This window comes from Haematobia irritans, chromosome 2, assembly GCF_050003625.1.
Source record: "Haematobia irritans isolate KBUSLIRL chromosome 2, ASM5000362v1, whole genome shotgun sequence".
NCBI lineage: Eukaryota > Metazoa > Arthropoda > Insecta > Diptera > Muscidae > Haematobia > Haematobia irritans.
Window position 1 is genome coordinate 127,659,068 of NC_134398.1, and position 22,692 is coordinate 127,681,759.

The 22,692-nt window shown below is 35.9% G+C and overlaps 1 protein-coding gene across 11 annotated transcripts in view; it reads right to left on the minus strand.

Annotated features, from left to right (window-relative positions):
• Pvr (PDGF- and VEGF-receptor related) overlaps nucleotides 1–22,692 on the minus strand; it is a 326,863-nt gene that overhangs the window by 29,564 nt on the left and 274,607 nt on the right. For 10 of the 11 annotated variants that reach the window (XM_075296123.1, XM_075296124.1, XM_075296122.1 and 7 more), the window contains 2 exons: nucleotides 8,110–8,523; nucleotides 7,914–8,041 (listed from right to left, as the gene is read on the minus strand). In XM_075296123.1, coding sequence (XP_075152238.1) covers nucleotides 7,914–8,041; nucleotides 8,110–8,523 — 542 coding nt within the window. Of the gene's footprint in view, nucleotides 1–2,191; nucleotides 2,397–7,913; nucleotides 8,042–8,109; nucleotides 8,524–22,692 lie in introns of all 11 variants that reach the window. The other variant, XM_075296128.1, reaches the window with a different exon arrangement.

Here is a 22,692-nt window from a genome sequence, read left to right on the forward strand (position 1 = left end):
GGTGGTTATATATAATTATGAACCGATATGGACCAATTTTTGCATGGTTGTTAGAGACCAAATACTAACACCACGTACCAAATTTCAACCGAATCGGATGAATTTTGCTCATCCATGAGACTCCGAAGGTCAAATCTGGGGATCGGTTTATATGGGGGCTATATAAATTATGGACCGATATGGACCAATTTGTTCATGGTTGTTAGAGACCATATACTTACACGATGTACCAAATTTCAGCCGGATCGGATGGAATTTGCTTCTCTTAGAGGCTCCTCAAGCCAAATCGGGGGATCGGTTTATATGGGGGCTATATATAATTATGAACCGATGTAGACCAATTTTTGCGTAGTTGTTAGAGACAATATACTTACACCATGTACCAAATTTCAGCCGGATCGGATGAAATTTGCTTCTCTTAGATACTCCGCAAGCCAAATGGGGATCGGTTTATATGGGGGCTATATATAAATATGGACCGATGTGAATCAATTTTTGCATGGTTTTTAGAGACCATATACTAACACCATGTACCAAATTTTCGCCCGATCGATGAAATTTGCTTCTATTCGAGGCTCCGCCAGCCAAATCTGGGGATCGGTTTATATGGGGGCTATATATAATTATGGGCCAATATGAACCAATTTTTGCATGGTTGTTAGAGACCATATATTAACACCATGTACCAAATTTCATGTATCAATTTCGGATGAATTTTGCTCCTCGAAGAGGATGAATTTTGCTCCTCCGCAAACCAAATCTGGGGATCGGTTTATATGGGGGCTATACGTCCGATATGGCCCATTTGCAATACCATCCGACAAGTCGATAGCTTGTTTCGTTTGGAAGTTAGCGTGATTTCAACAGACGGACGGGCGGACGGACGGACGGACATGCTTAGATCGACTCAGCATTTCACCACGACCCAGAATATATACACTTTATGGGGTCTTAGAGCAATATTTCGATGTGTTACAAACGGAATGACAAAGTTAATATATCTCCCATCCTATGGTGGAGGGTATAAAAAATGCAGTCAAATTTTGTCTATATTTTGGAGGTGTTCAATCATGAGAGACCAATTTGTTTGAGGTTGCACAGTAACATACATTTTTTTAATCCAACTAAACATAATGCAAATTTAAATAATAACATTAATCTAACTTAATTCATTTAATTTAAAAATTGAACGTAAATTAATAAATTGGATTGAGTTAAATTAAATTGTATTAAATAAAGCTAAACTAAATTGACCCAATTTATATCAAATTAAAATAATTAATACATCCTTGAGAAGGTTCATGTAGAAGAGACCGATGGAAACTTCAACCATCAAGTTGAGGAAGTTATTCCAATGTTTGGTGTCAATAACAGGAAAAAGGCATAGAAATTTATTCCCAAATCGGCTGAAAACAAAGCCATATATATACAGCCGCGTAAGTAGGAAGGCAAGAATAAACGAATCAAATCAAACGTGCAACCGTGTTGCTTATTTGACCGTTAATTAATTCAATGTAATATTTAAGTTTTAAAAGTATTTTTGATATGGGTATAAGAGTAAAATTTTTACATATGTATTTGTACTATATACATTTAGTCTACTATTTTACAGAGATATTTTGTTTTATATATTTTAAATGATTTTTACATATACACAAAAATATTTTTTAGATGCCACATTTAATTTAAAATTTAAACTGTTTCCATAATTAAATCGATAATATCAATTAGGCAATTAATTCAAGTAAAAGATTCATTTAATTAATTTCTGTAATTGTTTTTTTTTACTATTCCAATATTTGTAATATTTGTATAATACAGAAATAACTTATCAAGTTTGAGGTAAAAAATATTTAAAACAAATTATTTATTATATTTAAATTAATTTGTTAATAAATTTCTTAAGGAAATGGAAAACCAAAGACATTCATTATTAAAATGAGATCAATATATTTTTAATTATTTATCAAATATTATTAATTAAATATTGATCTCATTTAATATTAAATGTAAGTTAGATGAATTAACTTTACCAATATTTTTGTGTATTTTTGCATTTTATAGTAAATAAAAAAACTACTTTTATTTTACTCACTTGAGATATAATAAAATATATATAATATTCTAAATTTAGGGTTAGTTAGTTTTTACGTAAGTACGAAAAATAATTTATTTTATAATCACCACATACGAAAAACTTTTATCGAAATATGTCTTTCCGTGGTTATTCCCTCATATTGAGCACTACAACCAATAAAACCGCTAACTGTATCCAAAACGTGAATAACAAATCCAATGGAGGGTTTATAAGTGATACTATCAAAGATTTTAACCGATGGAGAGTTTATATTTTGTATGGTTAAATTTGAAGTTGATATGGTTACTTGCTCATCATCCTATAAAGCGTTATTATTTTGCAGAACAAAAAAGAAAAACAAAAATAAAATATGAAAGTAAAAACAAAAACCAAAGCCAAAATAAAATCTTACAGCTAATGTTAAATAAAAAATATAAGTTTCAAACATTAATTATGCAATGAAAAAAATTAGAAAAAAGACTATTAGTGATTATTTGCCAAATGAAATAGATTCAAAAATTGATTTAATTTTCAAAAATAAAGAAAAGTTATAAATTTCGAATATTATCACAATCGAATGGACAAAATTTTCGAAATTCCAATGTATGGAATAAAGCTACCGATTAAAGGTTTAATTTAAAAATTCATCAAGCAAAAAAAAAAATGAACCCACAATGAAAGAAAATTTTAATTAAAATCTTTTACTAATTGCAAAATTATACAAATATTTTAAATGTTTTTCCAAATTGAAAAATATGTTGTAGTTATTATATTTAAATTTATTATTATTAATTTTATTAAATTTAATATATTTATTTTTAATAAATATTATTTTAAATTTAAAAAAAATATTTAAGTAAAATGTTTTCATTTTAAACATATACCACTACAATTTATTATGTACATATTTCGAATTTATTAAAATTTTGTATTTCATTGCTTTCCTTTGGTTTTTTCAATAATTTATTTATTTTTAATTCATTATTTATTATTTATTTATAATTCATTAAAAATTAGTGCAATTTTTGAATCACAATAACAATTATTAGCGTATTAATAATGTGAGGAAGATTAAGGAAGAAGAGAAAAATGTGAAGCGTGTAAAACTTGATATATCTTAAACTAATTTGTAACCAAATAAAATGGAAAAAATTTTTGTTTGATTTAAAAATTATCCTCTCAGAGATTTTATAAGTGAGTTGAAATAATACAATGCAACATACATAAATACACAGAAAAAATTATCCTAATATGAAAAATTATGCAATATCAATTTTAAGACATGCAATTCTTAAAATAGAAAAAGTAAGTAAGTTCATAATATTTTCATTAAATTTAGAACAAGAAACTTTGAAGTTTGGATCCAACTGTTAATGCAATTTGCCTATGAAGTCATATTAATTTTCCTTACACAAAATAATTTTTTATTTAAGGAAATAATCTTTAAATTAATTAATATATTTAATATTCATTTTAAAGAAGCAGCATCTTTATCTTTGAATCTATACCCAAATTCTTTAGGAATAGTCAAAATACCGTACCGTAGTAACAACACTGAAAAAATATTGGTCTAATAAGAACGATTTTAGAAACTAAATTGTAGGACACGCAATTTACATAAATTATGGACAAATTTCTTTAAAATAAAGAAATTGTAATTAAAAGAAAGTTGCTTTAAAAATGTGTTTCTTTAAATTTATTTTGCGAAATTTGTGTTCCAGTGTCAACGTCTGTATGTCTTTGAAGTAAGACAATTTTTTCTTAAAGTAAAGAAAAACATTTTTGGTTTAAAGAAATAGTATTTAAATTAACTGAGATATGGAATCTTATTGAATTAAAGATCAAAATAGGTCAATACTTATTTTGAGGATTTTGAATTTTCCCGAGCAAAAAAAAACAACAAAAACAAGTATATACGGCCGTAAGTTCGGCCAGGCCGAAGCTTATGTACCCTCCACCATGGATTGCGTAGAAACTTCTACTGAAGGCTGTCATCCACAATCAAATTACTTGGGTTGCGGTAACTTTTGCCGATGACAAGGTATCTTAAAACTTCCTAATACCATAATATATACCACGTAGTCCATACGTGGTATATATTAAATTAAAATGGCCATTAAATACGTATATAATTAAGTTTGACAAAATTTTCTATAGAAATAACATTTTGACAACATTCTGTATAGAATTAAAATTTTTACAACATTTTCTATAGAAATAAAATTTTGACAAAATTTTCTATAGAAATAAAATTTTGCTAGATTATTTTTGCTCGAGTGGAAAGCATGATTATGAACCTATATGGACCAATTTTTGTGTGATTGGGGATCGGCTATATATAACTATAGACCGATATGGACCAATTTTGGCATGGTTATTAGCGGCCATATATTAACACCACGTTGCAAATTTCAAGCGGATCGGATGAATTTTGCTCGTCCAAGTGGCTCCGGAGTTCAAATCTGGGGATCGGTTTATATAGGGGCTATATATAATTATGGACTGATATGGACCAATTTTTGAATGGTTCTTAGAGGCTATCTACTAATACCATGTACCAAATTTCAGCCGGTTCGGATGAAATTTGTTTCTCTTAGAGGATCCGCAAACCAAATCTGGGAATCGGTTTATATGGGGGCTATATATAATTATGGACCGATATGGACCAAGTTTTGCGTGGTTGTTAGATACCATATACTAACACCACGTACCAAATTTCAACCGGATCGGAGTTCAAATCTGGGGATCGGTTTATATGGGGGCTATATATAATTATGGACCGATATGGACCAATTTTTGCATGGTTGTTAGAGACCATATTCTAATACCATGACCAAATTTCAGCCGTATCGAATGAAATTTGCTTCTCTTTGAGGCTCCGCAAGCCAAATTTGTGGATTGGTTTATATGGGGGCTATATATAATTATGGACCGATGTGGACCAATTTTTGCATGGTTATTAGAGACCATATACTACCACCATGTACCAAATTTCAGCCAGATCGGATGAAAGTGGCTTATCTTAGGGCAATCGCAAACCAAATTTGGGGGTCCGTTTATATGGGGGCTATACGTAAAAGTGAACCGATATGGACCAATTTTTGCATGGTTGTTAGAGACCATATACTAACACCATGTACCAAATTTCAGCCAAATCGGATGAAATTTGCTTCTCTTAGAGCAATCGCAAGCCAAATTTGGGAGTCCGTTTATATGGGGGCTATACGTAAAAGTGGACCGGTATGGACCAATTTTTGCATGGTTGTTAGAGACCATATACTAACACCATGTACCAAATTTCAGCCGGATCGGATGAAATTTGCTTCTCTTAGAGCAATCGCAAGCCAAATTTGGGGGTCCGTTTATATGGGGGCTATACGTAAAAGTGGGCCGATATGGCCCATTTGCAATACCATCCGACCTACATCAATAACAACTACTTGTGCCAAGTTTCAAGTCGATAGCTTGTTTCGTTCGGAAGTTAGCGTGATTTCAACAGGCGGACGGACGGACGGCCATGCTCAGATCGACTCAGAATTTCACCACGACCCAGAATATATATACTTTATGGGATCTTAGAGCAATATTTCGATGTGTTACAAACGGAATGACAAAGTTAATATACCGCCCATCCTATGGTGGAGGGTATTAAAATGGAAGTTGTTATAATGGCATAACTTTAAAAGCGCTTCCAAAAATGTTCTCCCAATGATGTTCTTGATTATAATTACACACGAAGTTCTTTTCATTAAATTCTTTTACTCGTTTTTTTAATATTTTTATTGGACAATTTTAACTTTGTTTATTTCAAATAGGATAAACACATAGTAAGAATCATTAAAATCATACAATAAAAAAAAACACAATAATAAAAACAAAACAAATGACGAATAAACTTTAGAATGCATTAAAAATCATAATAAAAATCACATCCAAAATACTGAATTCGGATCACACCTTAAGAAGTGATCCAAATTCAGTGCAACGGCTGTTGAAACGGTGACAAAATGACAAGTCCATCAATAAGATCAAACTCTTAGAATTCATGTAAACTTTTTGTTTAGACTACCATTACGGATTTTTTTAACCCTCTCATGCCCGAATTAAAATGCACGGGTCTAACAGTTTTTTATGCTATATATGTTAGTCTTGACTCACACATGAAATGAACAAAGTTCGTGCTATTCTGGTTCGTCACATAGTGGAAAAAAATCGCATGCCGAACAAATCAAAATAAGGGGACTTAGAAGCATATAAACACAATATTCCTACACACAAAGAAAATTTCATTAAAATTGAGCTAACGAAACTATTTCATTGATATAATGAAACATTTTCATTGCGACAATGAAAATATTTGTTAATAGTACGAAACGTATCATTGATTAACATTAAATTCATTATAATAACGAAAAATGTCGTTATATAAACGAATTTGTTTCATTGGTTTAATGTCAATGACAAATTTCGTTAATATAATGAAGTTTTTTCTATCAGTGTATAGGCAACATTGGGTATGAGAGGGTTAAGTTATTATGGATAGGTAAACTCGTTGTTCAATTGATTGGGAAGATTTTGATATTAATGTTAGCTTAAGATTCCAATCTTTAACCAAAGATGTGATGAAAGTCTAGGTCGCAATTGAAGTTCAATCGACTTAAAATTTGGCACAAGTATGTGTTTTGGGTCAGAATAGAATCCTATTGATTTTGGAAGAAATCGGTTTAGTTTTAGATATAGCTCCCTTATATATCTTTCGCCCAATATCTACCCTACGGGAAATGGATCAACCACAGAACCGGTACAGGACTAGTTCCTGGTGCGTATGGACAAGTCCCAGTTCTGGTCAAAACGTATGGAGGAACCGGCCACTTTAAGATGGGTTTGTCATTGACGGGGTAAATTTACATTTTAGGACGCATCTTGGACTCATACCAAAGGACACGTCCTGGGACAATTTAGCAGGAGCACCCCATAGACAAGTCCTCAGGAACCAGTCTCGGCCTCTCTCTTAGAAATCTGTTTCAATTTGGGCATCCCAATCGAACCCGAAATGAAAAAAAAAACTTTTGAAATATGTCGAACAATAGGTTATTCTGATGATTTTATTTCTCTAAATGTGAAAATTCTTGATATTAGAATCTAAAAGGATCTAAGATTTTAATATCAAGCGAGTACGGAAATAAATAAATTACGACCGTCAGTGGCAATTTGCACCAATTTCCCATACGGTACTAATATGACCCCAAAAGCCAGAATTTTAGCCCGATTTGCTTTAAATTTTGGACAAGGAGCGCAATTGATAGTGTCGTAAAGTATGCCGAATTTGATTCAGATTTAGATATAGCTCCCATATATATTTTTCGCCCGATATGCACCTATATGACCCCACAAGCCAAAGTTTTGCCCTTATTTGCTTTAAATGTTGCAGAATAGAATTAACGTTCTGGATACTCATTCAAATTTTGGAATGCGTTCAGATTTAGATATAGCTCCTATATATATTCTTCGCCCGCTTTAGACTCATATAACCACAGAGGCCACAGTTTTACTCTGATTTATGTGAAACTTTGCATAGGGAGTAGAATTGACGTTCTCAATATGCATGCCCGCCCGACTTTAGACTTTCCTTACTTGTTTTTTTTTTTAATGAAATTATCCACAAAATAATAGTTTTGCAATAAAAAAAGGCAGTTTAATGATAGGCCTTTTTCTGTGTACATATGTCACATTGAAATTTCAATCACTTGTAAGAAGAAACCACTCAGGATATACAATTGAGGCTTTGTAACATTATGGCTATGTGCTTACCAAACTCCTTTCTATCCTTACTTACTTTTCCACTGGGTAATGTCAATAAAACTTCAGCGTTGGGCATCGATGGTTTACAAGGTATAACAGCATCTTGGAATTGAACCACATGAACGACAGGATAAGGCATGGGAGCCAATAGGTTTTCTGTGTCTGTATAATTTAAGAAAAAAAAAAACAAAGTCAATTATATGACTTGGTCTTCAAATTTCAAAACTTACCATTTACATAAACATAAATTGATGTTGCCAAATTATTATTAGCCAAATCGGTTAGAGTGGAGTCATCAATCGACGCCAATTTTTCAGCATCTACACTGGACTCTTTGATGCAATAGTAATTACCCACCGATTCATAAGAGACCATTTTTAAGGTCAACGTTATGCCAAATGTCCGATTCTTATCGTCGGGTACATAAAATCCTTCTTCAACAATGGAGTCCAAAGGATGTTTCCACACAATTGGTTCACTGGATTCACAGCGTAGTACAAAATCTGTATTTGCCTCCAATATAATTTCATCCATTAGAGGTATAAGTAGTGGGGCTCCCAAGGCGACGGCATAATTTCGTTCATAGTCTATTTCATCTGTTTTACTTATGCTATTTTCTGTATATTGAGGCTTGGGATGTGGCACTGAAAAGAATCAAAAAAATCAAAATGAGAACCATATTTATGTATATATTTTATACAGCAGTTGTATATCTAAATCTTAATCGATTAATGTATATTTTAGGATATGATCAAGAATTAAACCCTATCGCGCAAAACGAAATTTTCCTAAGGCACCGATATCAAATGGTGGTAATGCGCCAAAAAAGAGGAATTACTAACGGCAGCCTTGGAAGATAGTTTGTCTTGTTTTTAAAATTGTAATAAATTATAAGTAAATAAATAAAGCGGTTTAAGGACACCCGTAGTGGTCTAAGAAATTAAGTGCTGCGAGTATATCCTGCGAGAAGTTGTTTAACAGTGCAATTTCTCAAGAACTGTGAGATGACTACAATTTTAAGTCCTCTGTAATCTCGTTGTTTTCCCCCATTCATTCTCCTATGGACGATTGAAATGACATTGTTGTGGTTCTATCCTAAATTTTAAAATAGCCACTTCTTTTTGTTCTTATGCTAACGACCACTATTATCTGGCGGCGTAATTCTGTGTTTCAGGCTATTTTTGTCTTGCATTCTAATTGAATGCAATGTTGCGTTTTATTGTTGTTCAAGCAAGCATGCGTTTATCACCAGTGCTGTCAACACAAGGTCCATGAACGATTGCCGAGATTGAGTTTGAACTTTCTTGTACATTCCAGTCTACGAAACTTCTTTATTGTGGCCAGAGACATGATAGTCAATGAAGATGATGTAGAAAACAAATGTGGATGATGATCTAATGTTCGAATGATGCTGCAAGGAAATTTGATATGACCACAATTGCATTGCGTGGCAGACTGGGTTTGGAATTTCATAAAACCGAATGATTTCAGTCGGCATTTGTTGCCACTTTGTGCCACGGGGGCACAAAGGGGTGTATTTATTAGGATAGGTTAGGGTTTCAGGTTGTCCTGTCTCATGTCGGCTGACATACACTTAGGCAAGTATTCGGCTTGTTGTGTGCTCTTACTTCTTCTTTCCAATGTACCCTTATTGCAGAACATCTGTGTCTCTAACGAATTCCCTAATATGTTTTCAGTTATTCATATCGCTGAAGAGGTGATACGGGACCTACCCCAGCTGGGATATGATTAACGCTTTGCCTAGTAAAGGCAAGGCAGTGACAAATGTAGTGTTCCATGGTCTCATCATCCTCAAAACACGCCCTACATGCATTTGCCTTTACATTTCCTCTTATTCTGGCCTGTCCCAGCACCCATATGTTGCGGATTCTGGTGTATTCCTAATATTCGAAGATCATGCTTTTGCATTCCAATATTTTGTGACCTCGTGTTATTTCCGAGTCAATTAACACATTCCATTATGGCACCCACTTCTGCCTGCAAGATTCTGCTTTAGTGCGGCAATCGGAATAGGATCTCGGTGCCTGGGTCCACCACATATACACCCAGTCCCATCCTCTTACCCATCTTTGATCCCTCTGCTACACATTTATTTCCCTGAGTATCTATTCTTGGGTCCCATTCTCCCAGACCTGATAAATATTCCCTGACTGTCGCTCTCCGCTTTTTTATCTAGGTCACCCCATAGTATATTCGTCGACCGTTCCATTGGTCCATATCGCTTTATGTGTCTACCGTGTCCATTCATCCAACTCCGCCCGCAAAGCCTCTATTGACTTTGTGTTCTCTAAGTTCGCTTCTCTATCGCCAGTTCATTTTCCTCTCATCCCGACATCCCCCATACCCATATCTTGCGGTTTTCCCGTATTACGAGTATTCGTTGATCATGCATTTGCATGCCAGTTCGGTTCGCGGTCGAACCGTAATGACTGCTATGGCCTGATCGCCCTCTGGCACGTTTGTGGCCGCACGTCATTTCCGAGCCATTTAACACATTGCATTATGGCAAGAACTTCTGCCTACAGGATTGTGCTGCGGCCCCGTAATCGATCCATAGGTGTAGCAGTTATTTCGCTATTTGTTCTGGCGTCTCAATTTCCCAGGGCCATCTTATTGGCTTCAGGATGTCACACTCGGCTGCTATGGCTATCTCAGGTATACGATTATGCATTATTGCGACATCCATCATTTTACCCACCTATCCCCATCTAACCTAGGAATTCCCCAAATTTGGTGGCAGATCGCCAAACATGTTAAGGTCGCTTCTTTGTAAATTCGTGCGCCTTTCAGAAGCTCGAATTGAAATATTACCCGAATCGAAGAACATCAAAAGTTAAATAGTAACAAACAAGTATATACGGCAGTAAGTTCGGCCTGGCCGAATCTTATGTACCCTACACCATGGATTGAAATATTACCCGAAGAACATCAAAAGAACATCAAAAGTTAAATAGTAACAAACAAGTATATACGGCAGTAAGTTCGGTCAAGCCGAATCTTATTTACCCTCCACCATGGATTGCGTAGAAACTTCTGCGAAAGACTGTCATCCACAATCGAATTACTTGGGTTGTGGTAATACTTAAACACTGTTGTTAACGGCCATATACTAGCACAATGTACCAAATTTCAACTGACTCGGATGAAATTTGCTCCTCCAAGAGGCTCTAAAACCAAATCTCGGTATCGGTTTATATGGGGGATATATATAATTATGGACTGATATGGACCAATACCTGCATGGTTGTTAGAGACCATATGCTGACACCACGTACTAAATTTCAATCAGATCGGATTAATTTTGTTTCTCCAAAAGGCACCGGAGGCCAAATCTGGGGATCGGTTTATATGGAGGCTATATATAATTATGGACCGATTTCGACCAATTCCTGGATGGGTCTTTGAGGCCATATATTAACACCACGTACCAAATTTCAACCGAATCGGATGAATTTTGTTCTTCCACGAGGCTCCGGAGGTCAAATCTGCAGATCGGTTTATATGGGAGCTATATTAACACCACGTACCAAATTTCCGGAGGTCAAATCTGAGGATCAGTTTATATGGGGGCTATATATAATTATGGACCGATTTCGACCAATTTCTGGATGGGTCTTTGAGGCCATATATTAACACCGCGTACCAAATTTCAACTGATTCGGATGAATTTTGCTCCTCCAAGAGGCTCCGGAGGTTAAATCTGGGGATCGGTTAATATGGTGGCTACATATAATTATGGACCGATATGGACCACTTCCTGCACGCTAGTTAGAGACAACATACTAACACCACGTACCAAATTTCAACTGATTCAGATGAATTTTGCTCTTCCACGAGGCTCCGGAGGTGAAATCTGCGGATCGGTTTATATGGGGGCTATGTATAATTATGAACCAATGTGAACCAATTTTTGTATGGTTGTTAGAGACCATATACTCACACCATGTACCAAATTTCAGCCGGATCGGATGAAATTTGCTTCTCTTAGAGGCTCCGCAAACCAAATCTGGGGATCGGTTTATATGGTGGCTATACGTAAAAGTGGACCGATATGGCCCATTTGCAATACCATCCGACCTACATCAATAACAACTACATGTGTCCAAGGACAGACATGCTTAGATCAACTCAGAATTTCACCATGACCCAGAGTATATATACGTTATGGGGTCTTAGAGCAATATTTCGATGTGTTACAAACGGAATGACAAAGTTAATATCGCTTAGTCGAAAATTCACTTTTTGTAACCCTACTTAATTTCTGTTGATATATACTGTTTATTTAAAATATATAAAACAAATAATTGGTAAACACATGTCATACATAATTAAACATTCAAATTCCACAAGTGTATACTGATGACATATTTAACAAATAAAAAATCGATGAATTGGCAATCTGTGATAATTTATTAAAATTACTGTTCAACTTGAGATTGCAACAAAAAAAAAAAAAAAAAGACAAAAATGCACTAACTAGCATTCTGTCAACAATGGCTATAATAAAAGAACGTTGGCATAACAGAACGATGTGTGGAGACTAACAAAAAAGGGCTACAAATTAATTGAAATTATAACAATTGAATTATTCCAATTGCAATGGATTGCATTGCACACAATAGTCAAAATGTTTTTTTTTGAGCCTCAGGCTAGTACGAATAAAACGTAAGGGAGACTTCAAAATTAATGGCGCGCATTTCAATTGAAATTAAATGATCTGCGCTGATGACATTTTATCGTTGTGATGCACAATGGGATGAAAAGGAAATCTAAAGTAAAAATATTTTTTGTCCTGTCAAATGGTTCGAAGTCGCAACTGACTCCTATGGCATGAACTGAAATATGCGATTGAATGAATACGAAGATTATGAAAAAGGAAAGAGCAGATCGAGATGTCTGAGAACCAGCATGAAATCTACAAGATGTGCTAAGAAGAAGTAAAATATTAAACCCACGGCTTTGGATAAAAATCGTATATAAAGAAGGCTTAATCGTTGCAATATCGTGAATCTGAGTTCAATAATACAAGTATTGCAAATTTGTTAATTGGGTTCCTAACTAAGATATCCATTGTATGACCTATACAAATGTATGCTTGCCCCACAGTGGCTTCAAAGGTACACAGAAAAAAAGTAAACTGTTTTATAGCAAGAATGAACTATGTCGTGGAAAAATTGAACTAAATTATACTGCACATTTGAGATTTCCTAAATTTGGAAATCATACGAACCCACGTTTAGTTCATTAAATGTTTGAGACATACTTAGCATTAGAAAAATTTCATTGGGCTGTGGAAAATTTCGAAAAACTAATAAAATTTAACTACAAATAAATAATTTTTTTCCCAATAAAAATAAGTTAAAATTAGCGTTAGTTTAACTACGGAAGTTTTTTTTCGATGTACGCGCAGCGCTGCCAATATTGGGGATTCCCCCTGGTTCAGATTTAGATATATCTCCAATATATATCTTTCGCCCTATTTAGAATCATATAACTACGGGACCAAAGTTTTACTCCGATTTACTTGAAACTTTGCACAGGGAGTAGAATTAAGGTTCTTTGGTTAAAATCGGTTCAGATTTAGATATAGCTTCCATATAAAACATGGCTAAACCCACTTTTTTCTTATAAAATCGCTAGTGCAAAGTCGAAAACTTGTAAAAATTATTCCAATTTGCCTTTACTTCTTATACATATTTATCGACCGATAAATTATAAATACAATTTTGCGAAGTTGGTTCAGATTTAAACGTTTCTCATATTTTTATATCCTCCACCATAGGATAGGGGTATATTAACTTTGTCATTCCGTTTGTAACACATCGAAAAATTACTCTAAGACCCCATAAATTTTGTACATGGTGTTAGTATATGGCCTCTAACAAGTGTGAAAAAATTGGTCCACATCGGTCCATAATTATATATAACCCCCATATAAACCGATCCCCCGATTTGGCTTGCGAAGCCTCTAAGAGAAGCAAATTTCATTTGATCTGGATGAAATTTGGTACATGGTGTTGATATATGGTATCTAACAACCATACAAAAATTGGTCTACATCGGTCAATAATTATATATAGTCCCCATATAAACCGATCCTCCGATTTGGCTTGCGAAGCCTCTAAGAGAAGCAAATTTCATCCGATCCGGCTGAAATTTGGTACATGGTGGTGGTATATGGTCTCTAACAACTATGCAAAAATTGATCCACATCGGTCAATAATTATATATAGCCCCCGTACAAACCAATCCCCCGATTTGGCTTGCGGAGCCTCTAAGAGAAAAAATTTCATCCGATCCAGCTGAAATTGGGTACGTGGTGTTAATATATGGCCTCAAACACCAATGCAAAAAATGGTCGAAATCGGTCCATAATTATATATAGCCCCCATATAAACCGATCCACAGATTTGACCTCCGGAGCCCCTTGGAAGAGCAAAATTCATCCGATTCGGTTGAAATTTGGTACGTGGTGTCCAACCATGCAGGAATTGGTTCATATCAGTCAGTGAGTTATAGCCGTAGCAACTATCACTTAATTTGGATATTGTCTTATAGGTAGCACCGAATTTTTATTAAATGAACAATATAGCATCACGCTATGTAATAACACTAAAAAAAATATTTACGTGATATTAAAGAGTATGCAACCTAAATTTTAGTATACCCAATTTATAAAATATTAAGGACAAATTTCTTTAAAATAATGATATTTTAATTAAAACAAAGTTTATTATTTTTTACTTTCTACTTCAATTTTTTTTTCATTAAATTTAGGAGACACATTTTGTAATTTTGCGTCCCTCCGTTAAAGTCGCATGTTTTTGAGCTAAGGACAATTTTACTTAAAATAAAGAAACACATTTTTGATTTAAAGAAATCGTCCTTAAATTAACTGAACAGGGGAAAACTCCCATCCACAATCAGAGATATTATTCAGAGGGCCCTCCGGATGACTGAGAAATGGGCGAAAGACAATGGTCTTGGGGTAAATCCTGCAAAGACAGAACTAGTCATGTACTGCGAAGATCGCAAAACTCCCACGGTTAGACCCATTTCCTTAGGGGGTATTGAAATTCCCTTTGGTGAGTGTGCAAAATACCTTGGCGTTATTTTGAACAGAAAGCTGAACTTTAAGCTTAATATTGAAGAAAGGGCGAGAAAAGCAACGGTAGCTTTGTACTCGTGCAAAAAGGCAATAGGAGAAAGTGGGGACTATTTAAAACCAAAAATTGGCTATACACTGCAATGGTTGGACCTATAATGCTATATGGTGTTGTAGTTTGGTGGTCGGCACTTCACCAGCCAACAATTTTAGACAAAGTTCAGCGTATGGCGTGTTTGTGTATCTAAGGTGCATTCAGCAAGACAGGAACAAACTCCCTTAATGTCATACTGCATATATTGCCTTTAGACATTTTGGCCAAACAGTCAGCTGCAACAACGGCTGTGCGGTTGCGCGAGCTATCGCTGTGGTCGGAAAAAAGTTACGGTCACAGTTCGGTCCTCAAAATAATGCCAGATGTGCCTAACGTAGTGGATTACACTTTGGCGAGTTCACTTTTCGACAAAAAGTTTGAGACTCCAATCCCCAACAGTGAGGCGTGGTGCACACAGATCCCGGGAATAAAGAATATACAGATTTCTACACTGATTGCTCCAAATTGGATGGACAATTGCACACAAAAAAAAAAATTTCTGATTCAATCACGAAATTAATTGATCCAATTAATTTTTTAATTGAAATGTCTTCAATCACAGAAATGATAGTATCAATTAAAAAATTAATTGAAGGTCAATTAAAAATTTAATTGATCCAATTAAAAAATTAATTGATACTATTAATTTTTGTGATTGATTTTTGTTTCAATTAAAAAATTTGTTGATTCAATTAAATTTTTAATTGAATATTTTTTAAAACTCAATTAAAATTTTAATTGGAAAAAATTTCGTGAAATTTTTTCTGTGTGGGTTTCGGAGTATATTCTAATGAACTGGAAATTCGAATAGCGAAAAGATTACCTAATCACTGTAGTGTTTTTCAGGCTGAAATATTAGCAATAAGAGAGGTGGCGAATTGGCTGAGAAGCAATGTTCCAAAAAATGTGGGCATTAATATATACTCAGACAGTCAACCTGCAATAAAATCCTTGGATTCTGTGTTCCTCAACTCGATAACGGCCATCGACTGCCGCAAATCTCTCAATGAGATGGCGGAGCAGTACAATATTCACCCAATATGGGTGCCTGGCCATAGTAACATACCGGGGAACTGTGAGTTGGTAAGGCTAGGGACTACCTTACATATTCCAGGGGAACTAGAATCTGTTGGTATGCCCCTGGCTACCTGCAAGCTCATGCTGAGTGAGAAGGCTGTTATGATGGCCAATATTCGATGGGAAAATTGCAAGGGTTGTAACAATACCAAGCAAATATGGCCCATTTAAACTAAAACCGCACACTAGATATGCTAGTGTTAGATTTAAGATAAAAAAGCTTCAAATACAGACTAAGACTTATTTTGAGTATTTCGCATCTTTGGCTTAAAGTTTATTTGGAATTATGAAAACATTTTTACTTTGGGGTATCCGCTATAATTTGGGTTTTTAAACTGGCATTTGTTTGAATAGCTTTATTAATATACCTCGAAAAGAAAATGAAAATTCGATAAATAAGATCTGAATCCTAATTTTAGTTTTATTGGTCTTAGATTTAAAGCTAGATAGGTTGCTAAAAAATGTCTTTATTTTAAAGAAGCCGTATCTTTGGCTCGGAATAAATACCAAAATCTTTAAGAGAAAGTCAAAATCTTTGCATCCAAGTAAACTTTTTTTGCAGAGTGCAGAGAATTTCATAAAATCATGAAGCCACTGTGCTACAGTTATGCTGCGTCGTCAGCTATATACAAAATTTGTGAACTGTGAATTTACCAAACAATGCAAGCAAAAATTAAAATTAGTTATATTCATAATGGTTTGCCACCATTAGAAACCTGCCCATTCTTTTCGATCGAATGAAGTTTCCAATTGGAATGCTACTCGTAGTTTCGTAGTTGCCACAAAATTACTTTTCAATCATGATGACTGTTTGGCCGAGCTCAAAGTCCAGACGATCGATGATACTGATACGAGTGTGAATCCATGGAAAAACTCCGATGTCTTGTTTTGACACAGTTTAGATTGTCTATGAATTCAATTTCAAAAGTGAACTCTATCATCGCCAACACCACCACCACCACCATTGATAGTAACGCCTGAACCGGCACTAATGCTTTGCCTATAGGCCACACCGCCATTGCCATCGTTTATCAATGGTCCGACATCAATTTGTCAATTTCATTCATTTTTTGTAGTTGATCCCAACCGGCGACCACTCCATTGCTGTGATGAATGTCCAAACAAATTTGGATTCGGTGCTGGTGATTTTTTCCATAGTTCTTCTGGGGTAGTGTGGGCTTGCATACCGTTGATCAATTAAAGTTTGAATTTGATAAGAAGCCCAGTTGCAAGTTGTAATCCTCTATTGGCAACAGTTTGACGGTGTCTTGGCCAAAGAAAACTCAAATTTCCCAGAAAAAGTGGAAATTATTGCATACTCTCACTACCAGACCGTATTTGTTATTACATGGTAGGCCACACACATCTCCACCGCTTAGATGTCTGAGTTGATTTGCTGTCATTCCATATTAATTGAATTTGAAAATCGTAGTGACATCTCTATTTTGTAACACCCTCAACCATGCTGTTTGATTAATGGCTATTACGAGGATTGTTTCTTGTATTTAGAGCCTTGGCAAATGTTGCCAGATATAAATTTGTTTGCAAACTACACTGTTATAAAATATGTTTTTCATATGTTCCGATATAAACAAAATGTGTTTCGGGCACAGAGTTAGAATTAGTATAATGGTACCATTTATTTAAATTTTGTAAAAAAATGGAAATATTTGGGGTCAATATTTCATACAAGCGCTAGAATGCACAAAAAATCATAAAAAAATAACAAAATATTTATTTGACTATATATCATAAACTCTTTTAATTCACATCCAAAACACTGAATTCGGATTACACCTTAAGAAGTGGCGCAAATTCAATGCAACGGATGTTGAAATTGTGGACATTCGTGCTATGACCATGTTATTCATCGTCAATTTTGCATGACTTCCAAAATCTTTGGATCCAAGTAACCTTTTTTTTTGAGTGTAGTTGTTATTAATGAATATCGAATGGTATTACAAATGGACCATATCGGATCATTTTTAGATATAGCTCCCATAAAAAACCGACTTCAGGAGTCTCTTCGATGAGCAAATTACATCCTATACGATTGAAATTTGGTACGTGATGTTAGTATATGTACTCTAACCACAATACAAAAATTGCTCCATATCGGTCTATAATTATATATTGCTCGCATATAAACCGAACCCCAGATTTGACTTCCGGGGCCTCCTGTAGGAGTTAATTCCACACTGAAAAAAAGCATACCCGGTCCCAAAGACTTTGGATTTACTTTAACAATTTTGGTATTGATTCCGAGCCAAAGACGCGGAGAATACAAGTAAGGATACTTTTAAGACACAATTCTCTTTTAAATTTGTACTTGCTTCTAGGAAGCAAATGTTAATATTTCAAAGTCCTTTAAAAACGAGTTAACGACAACTTTAGTTTCCAAATTCAGACTCGACTTCCACTAAAAATTATGCTATGTTTTAAGTAAAGACGCTCTATTTCACAAACTAATTGACTTACAGACGTACAATTTTGACACGAATCATTTGAAGGTTTGTACTATATAAAAATAATATGCATTTAATACTAGCGACGCCATCTATGTGTCAGACCGGGGAATTATCAGCCAACCTGTTAAAAACGTCTTTAAAATAAAGTGTTGAAAAACATGTCCTATTTTGAACCATTTTTTGCTTTGTAGTCAAGATGCAAAAAGACAACAAATATAAAGACAATTTCATTAATTTTAAAGAAATTTTCTGAATTATTAAAGTCAAGTTGACCTTACCCCAAACAAATTTTTCTTTCATGTTATGATACCCATTTTTAAGTCAACTCACTTAATTATAAGGACAATACGATTTCATTGAAAAGTTTATCGACTTTTGGACAAGCTAGGCAAAATTTGCATTCGTATTATAAGGACATGACATTTTTGACCTCACGACAATATTTTTTTCAGTGCAGCGGATGCGTTTGAAGTATATGCTTTCATAACAACCCTGTCCAAGAACCATGGACTACATGGGTCCATAATTATATCCCAGCAAAAAAAAAAATGGAAGTTGTTCCACAAACATTTCTTTTAAACCACATCCCGGATTCCCCCATCAAGTTTTTTCCACTTTCGATGCAGTCCTTTTGGACAAGTCCAAAAACATTTCTTTTAAAAAGCATTCCGGTATCCCCCTATCGATTTGTTTTCACATCCTATGCAATCCTATGCCTCCATGTGCCGTTAAGACCTTAGTTGAGGAGTCACTGAAAACAAAGACGAAAGTCATTATGGGATGCGATGCGAATGCGCATCATAGTATATGGGGAAGTAGTGATACTAATGCAAGGGGAGAGTCGCTAATAGAGTTTATTTTGCGTACTAATCTGGTAGTTTGCAACAAGGGAGATGCCCCAACCTTTGTCACTAAAAACAGGCAAGAGGTTTTGGACATCACCTTGGCCTCGCTAGAACTGAATGAAATGATATCTGAGTAGCATGTTTTAAGTGAACACAGCTTCTCAGATCATCGTTACATCAGTTTCAAATTTGATGTTCATACCACCAAGACCATATTTCCGCCAAATGTTACGAAAGCTGACTGGAATAGGTATAGGGAATCGTTCAATATGATGATACCGGAAACACCAGAGACAAATATGAGCACTGTGCAAGTTATCGAACACGCAGTGGAGAGGATTACTAAGGCCTTCAACATTTCACTGAAAGCTGCATGCCCTAAAGGGAAGCCAAGGGGCTTCATATTACCTAACCACTGTGGTCTACGGAGTTAGGTAATATGAGGAAATCGCTCAGGAAGCTCTTTAACAAAGCAAAGTCCACCAGAGCTCCTGTGGATTGGGACGCTTACAAGAAGAATCTGAGAGGATACAAGCGAGAACTGAGAAAGGCTCAGCATAACTCTTGGAATGACTACTGCAGCAGTATTGAGAATACGTCCGAGGCTTCCAGACTACGGAAGGTTCTAGCATCCACCAACTCCGCTCCAGGTTTCATTAAAACATCGGAGGGAAATTGGACAACGTCCAGTGAGGAGACGCTGGAGGTACTATTGGACACACATTTTCCCGGAAATCAGACGGTTGAACCATGCACTGGCGGTGTCACAGTGGCTCAGCGGTCGTTTCCTATCGAGGAAATTGTATCAGAATCTAGAATAAAATGGGCGTTAAATAGCTTTGGATCATTCAAATCCCACGGACCTGATGGAATTACTCCGGCGGAGTTACAAGCGGTGTCTGACAGAATTATCACCTGGTTGTCGGCGATATATATAGGATGTATCAACTTAGCATATATTCCACGAAAGTGGAGAGAATCAAAAGTCTTTTTCATACCTAAAGCGGGAAAAGCCTCTCACTCGAATGCGAAGGATTTCCGACCAATCAGCTTATCATCATTCCTACTTAAGACTCTGGAGAGGATGATAAATATTTATCTTACAACTAGCGTCGATTCAAGTTTGCTCTCGAAACGACAACATGCATACTCGAAGGGCAGGTCTACTGAGACCGCATTACATGAACTAGTCAGTTTTATTGAAAGCTCACTATCTGTCAAAGAATACACAATCGTGGCATTTCTAGACATCGAAGGGGCGTTCAATAACGTCCATCCAAGCTCGATATTAAATGGACTGACAACTCTGAATGTTGATCCAGGTATACTTAGGCTGTTAGACGAACTTCTAAGAAGGAGACGCATTTCAGCCACACTAGGACAAGCAAACATACAAAGGTATGTGAACAGAGGCACTCCTCAAGGAGGAGTTCTATCACCTCTTCTTTAGAATGTTGCTATAAACGACCTTCTGATTTCCCTAGAAAAAGAAAGGATACAAGTGGTGGCATACGCAGATGATGTGGCGCTAGCAGTCAGTGGAAAATTCCCATCAACAGTTAGAGATATTATACAGAGAGCCCTCCGGATGACTGAGAAATGGGCGAAAGATAATGGTCTTGGGGTAAATCCTGCAAATACAGAACTAGTCATGTACTGCAAAGATCGCAAAACCCCCACGGTTAGGCCCATTTCCTTAGGGGGTATTGAAATTCCCTTTAGGGAGTGTGCAAAATACCTTGGCGTTATTTTGGACAGGAAGCTGAACTTTAAGCTTAATATTGAAGAAAGGGCGAGCAACGGTAGCTTTATACTCGTGCAAAAAGGCAATAGGGAAAAAGTGGGGACTAAAACCAAAAATTGTACATTGGCTATACACGGCAGTGGTTAGACCTATAATGCTATATGGTGTTGTAGTCTGGTGGCCGGCACTTCACCAGCCGACAAGTTTAGACAAAGTTCAGCGTATGGCGTGCTTGTGTATCTCAGGTGCATTCAGCAAGACAGGAACAAACTCCCTTAATGTCATACTGCATATATTGCCTTTAGACATTTTGGCCAAACAGTCAGCTGCAACAACGGCTGTGCGGTTGCGCCAGCTATCGCTGTGGTCGGAAAAAAGTTACGGTCACAGTTCGGTCCTCAAAATAATGCCAGATGTGCCTAACGTAGTGGATTACACTTTGGCGAGTCCACTTTTCGACAAAAAGTTTGAGACTCTAATTCCCAACAGTGAGGCGTGGTGTACACGGACCCGGGGAATAAAAGATATATAGATTTCTACACTGATGGCTCCAAATTGGATGGCCAAGTGGGTTTCGGAGTATATTCTAAAGATCTGGAACTTCGAATAGCGAAAAGATTACCTGATCACTGTAGTGTTTTTCAGGCTGAAATATTAGCAATAAGAGAAGTGGTGAATTGGCTGAGAAGTAATGCTCCAAGCAATATTGGCATTAATATATACTCAGACAGTCAACCTGCAATAAATTCCTTGGACTCTGTGCCGCAAATCTCTCAATGAGATGGCTGAGCAGCACAATATTCACCTAATATGGGTGCCTGGCCACAGGAACATACCGTGGAACTGCGAAGCAGATGAGCTAGTAAGGCTAGGAACTACCTTACATATTCCAAAGGAACTAGAATCTGTTGATGTGCCTCTGGCTACCTGCAAGCTCTTACTGCGTGAGAAGGCTGTCATGATGGCAAATGTTCGATGGGAGAATTGTAAGGGTTGTAACGACACCAAGCAAATATGGCCCCATTTAAACTTAAACCGCACACTAGATATGCTAGTCTTCTCGAGACGCCAGATTTCACTCCTGATATCTGCTATAACGGGTCGCTGCCTGATAGGCGATTTTGCAAAAACTATTGGTGCGAAGTATAATGACTATTGTATGAGCTGTCATGATGCGGAGGAAAAGGAATCAATAAAATACCTCTTGTGTGAGTGTCCTGCATTTTGTGTAAGACGTAAGCAAATTTTAGGGGCATATAGCGGACCTGGAAAACGTTAACTTAAGCAGTCTGCTAATGTTTTTGGAACAATCTGGTTGGTTCAACAGAAGAAAATAATCGAGAAGGTTCAACGGTTAAAACTAGAAGTGCCCATATGTAATAGGTACTTTTAGTTAATGTGGTATCACAATGGACTGAATAGTCTAAGTGAGCCAGAATCTTAATCGGGCTGCCACTTT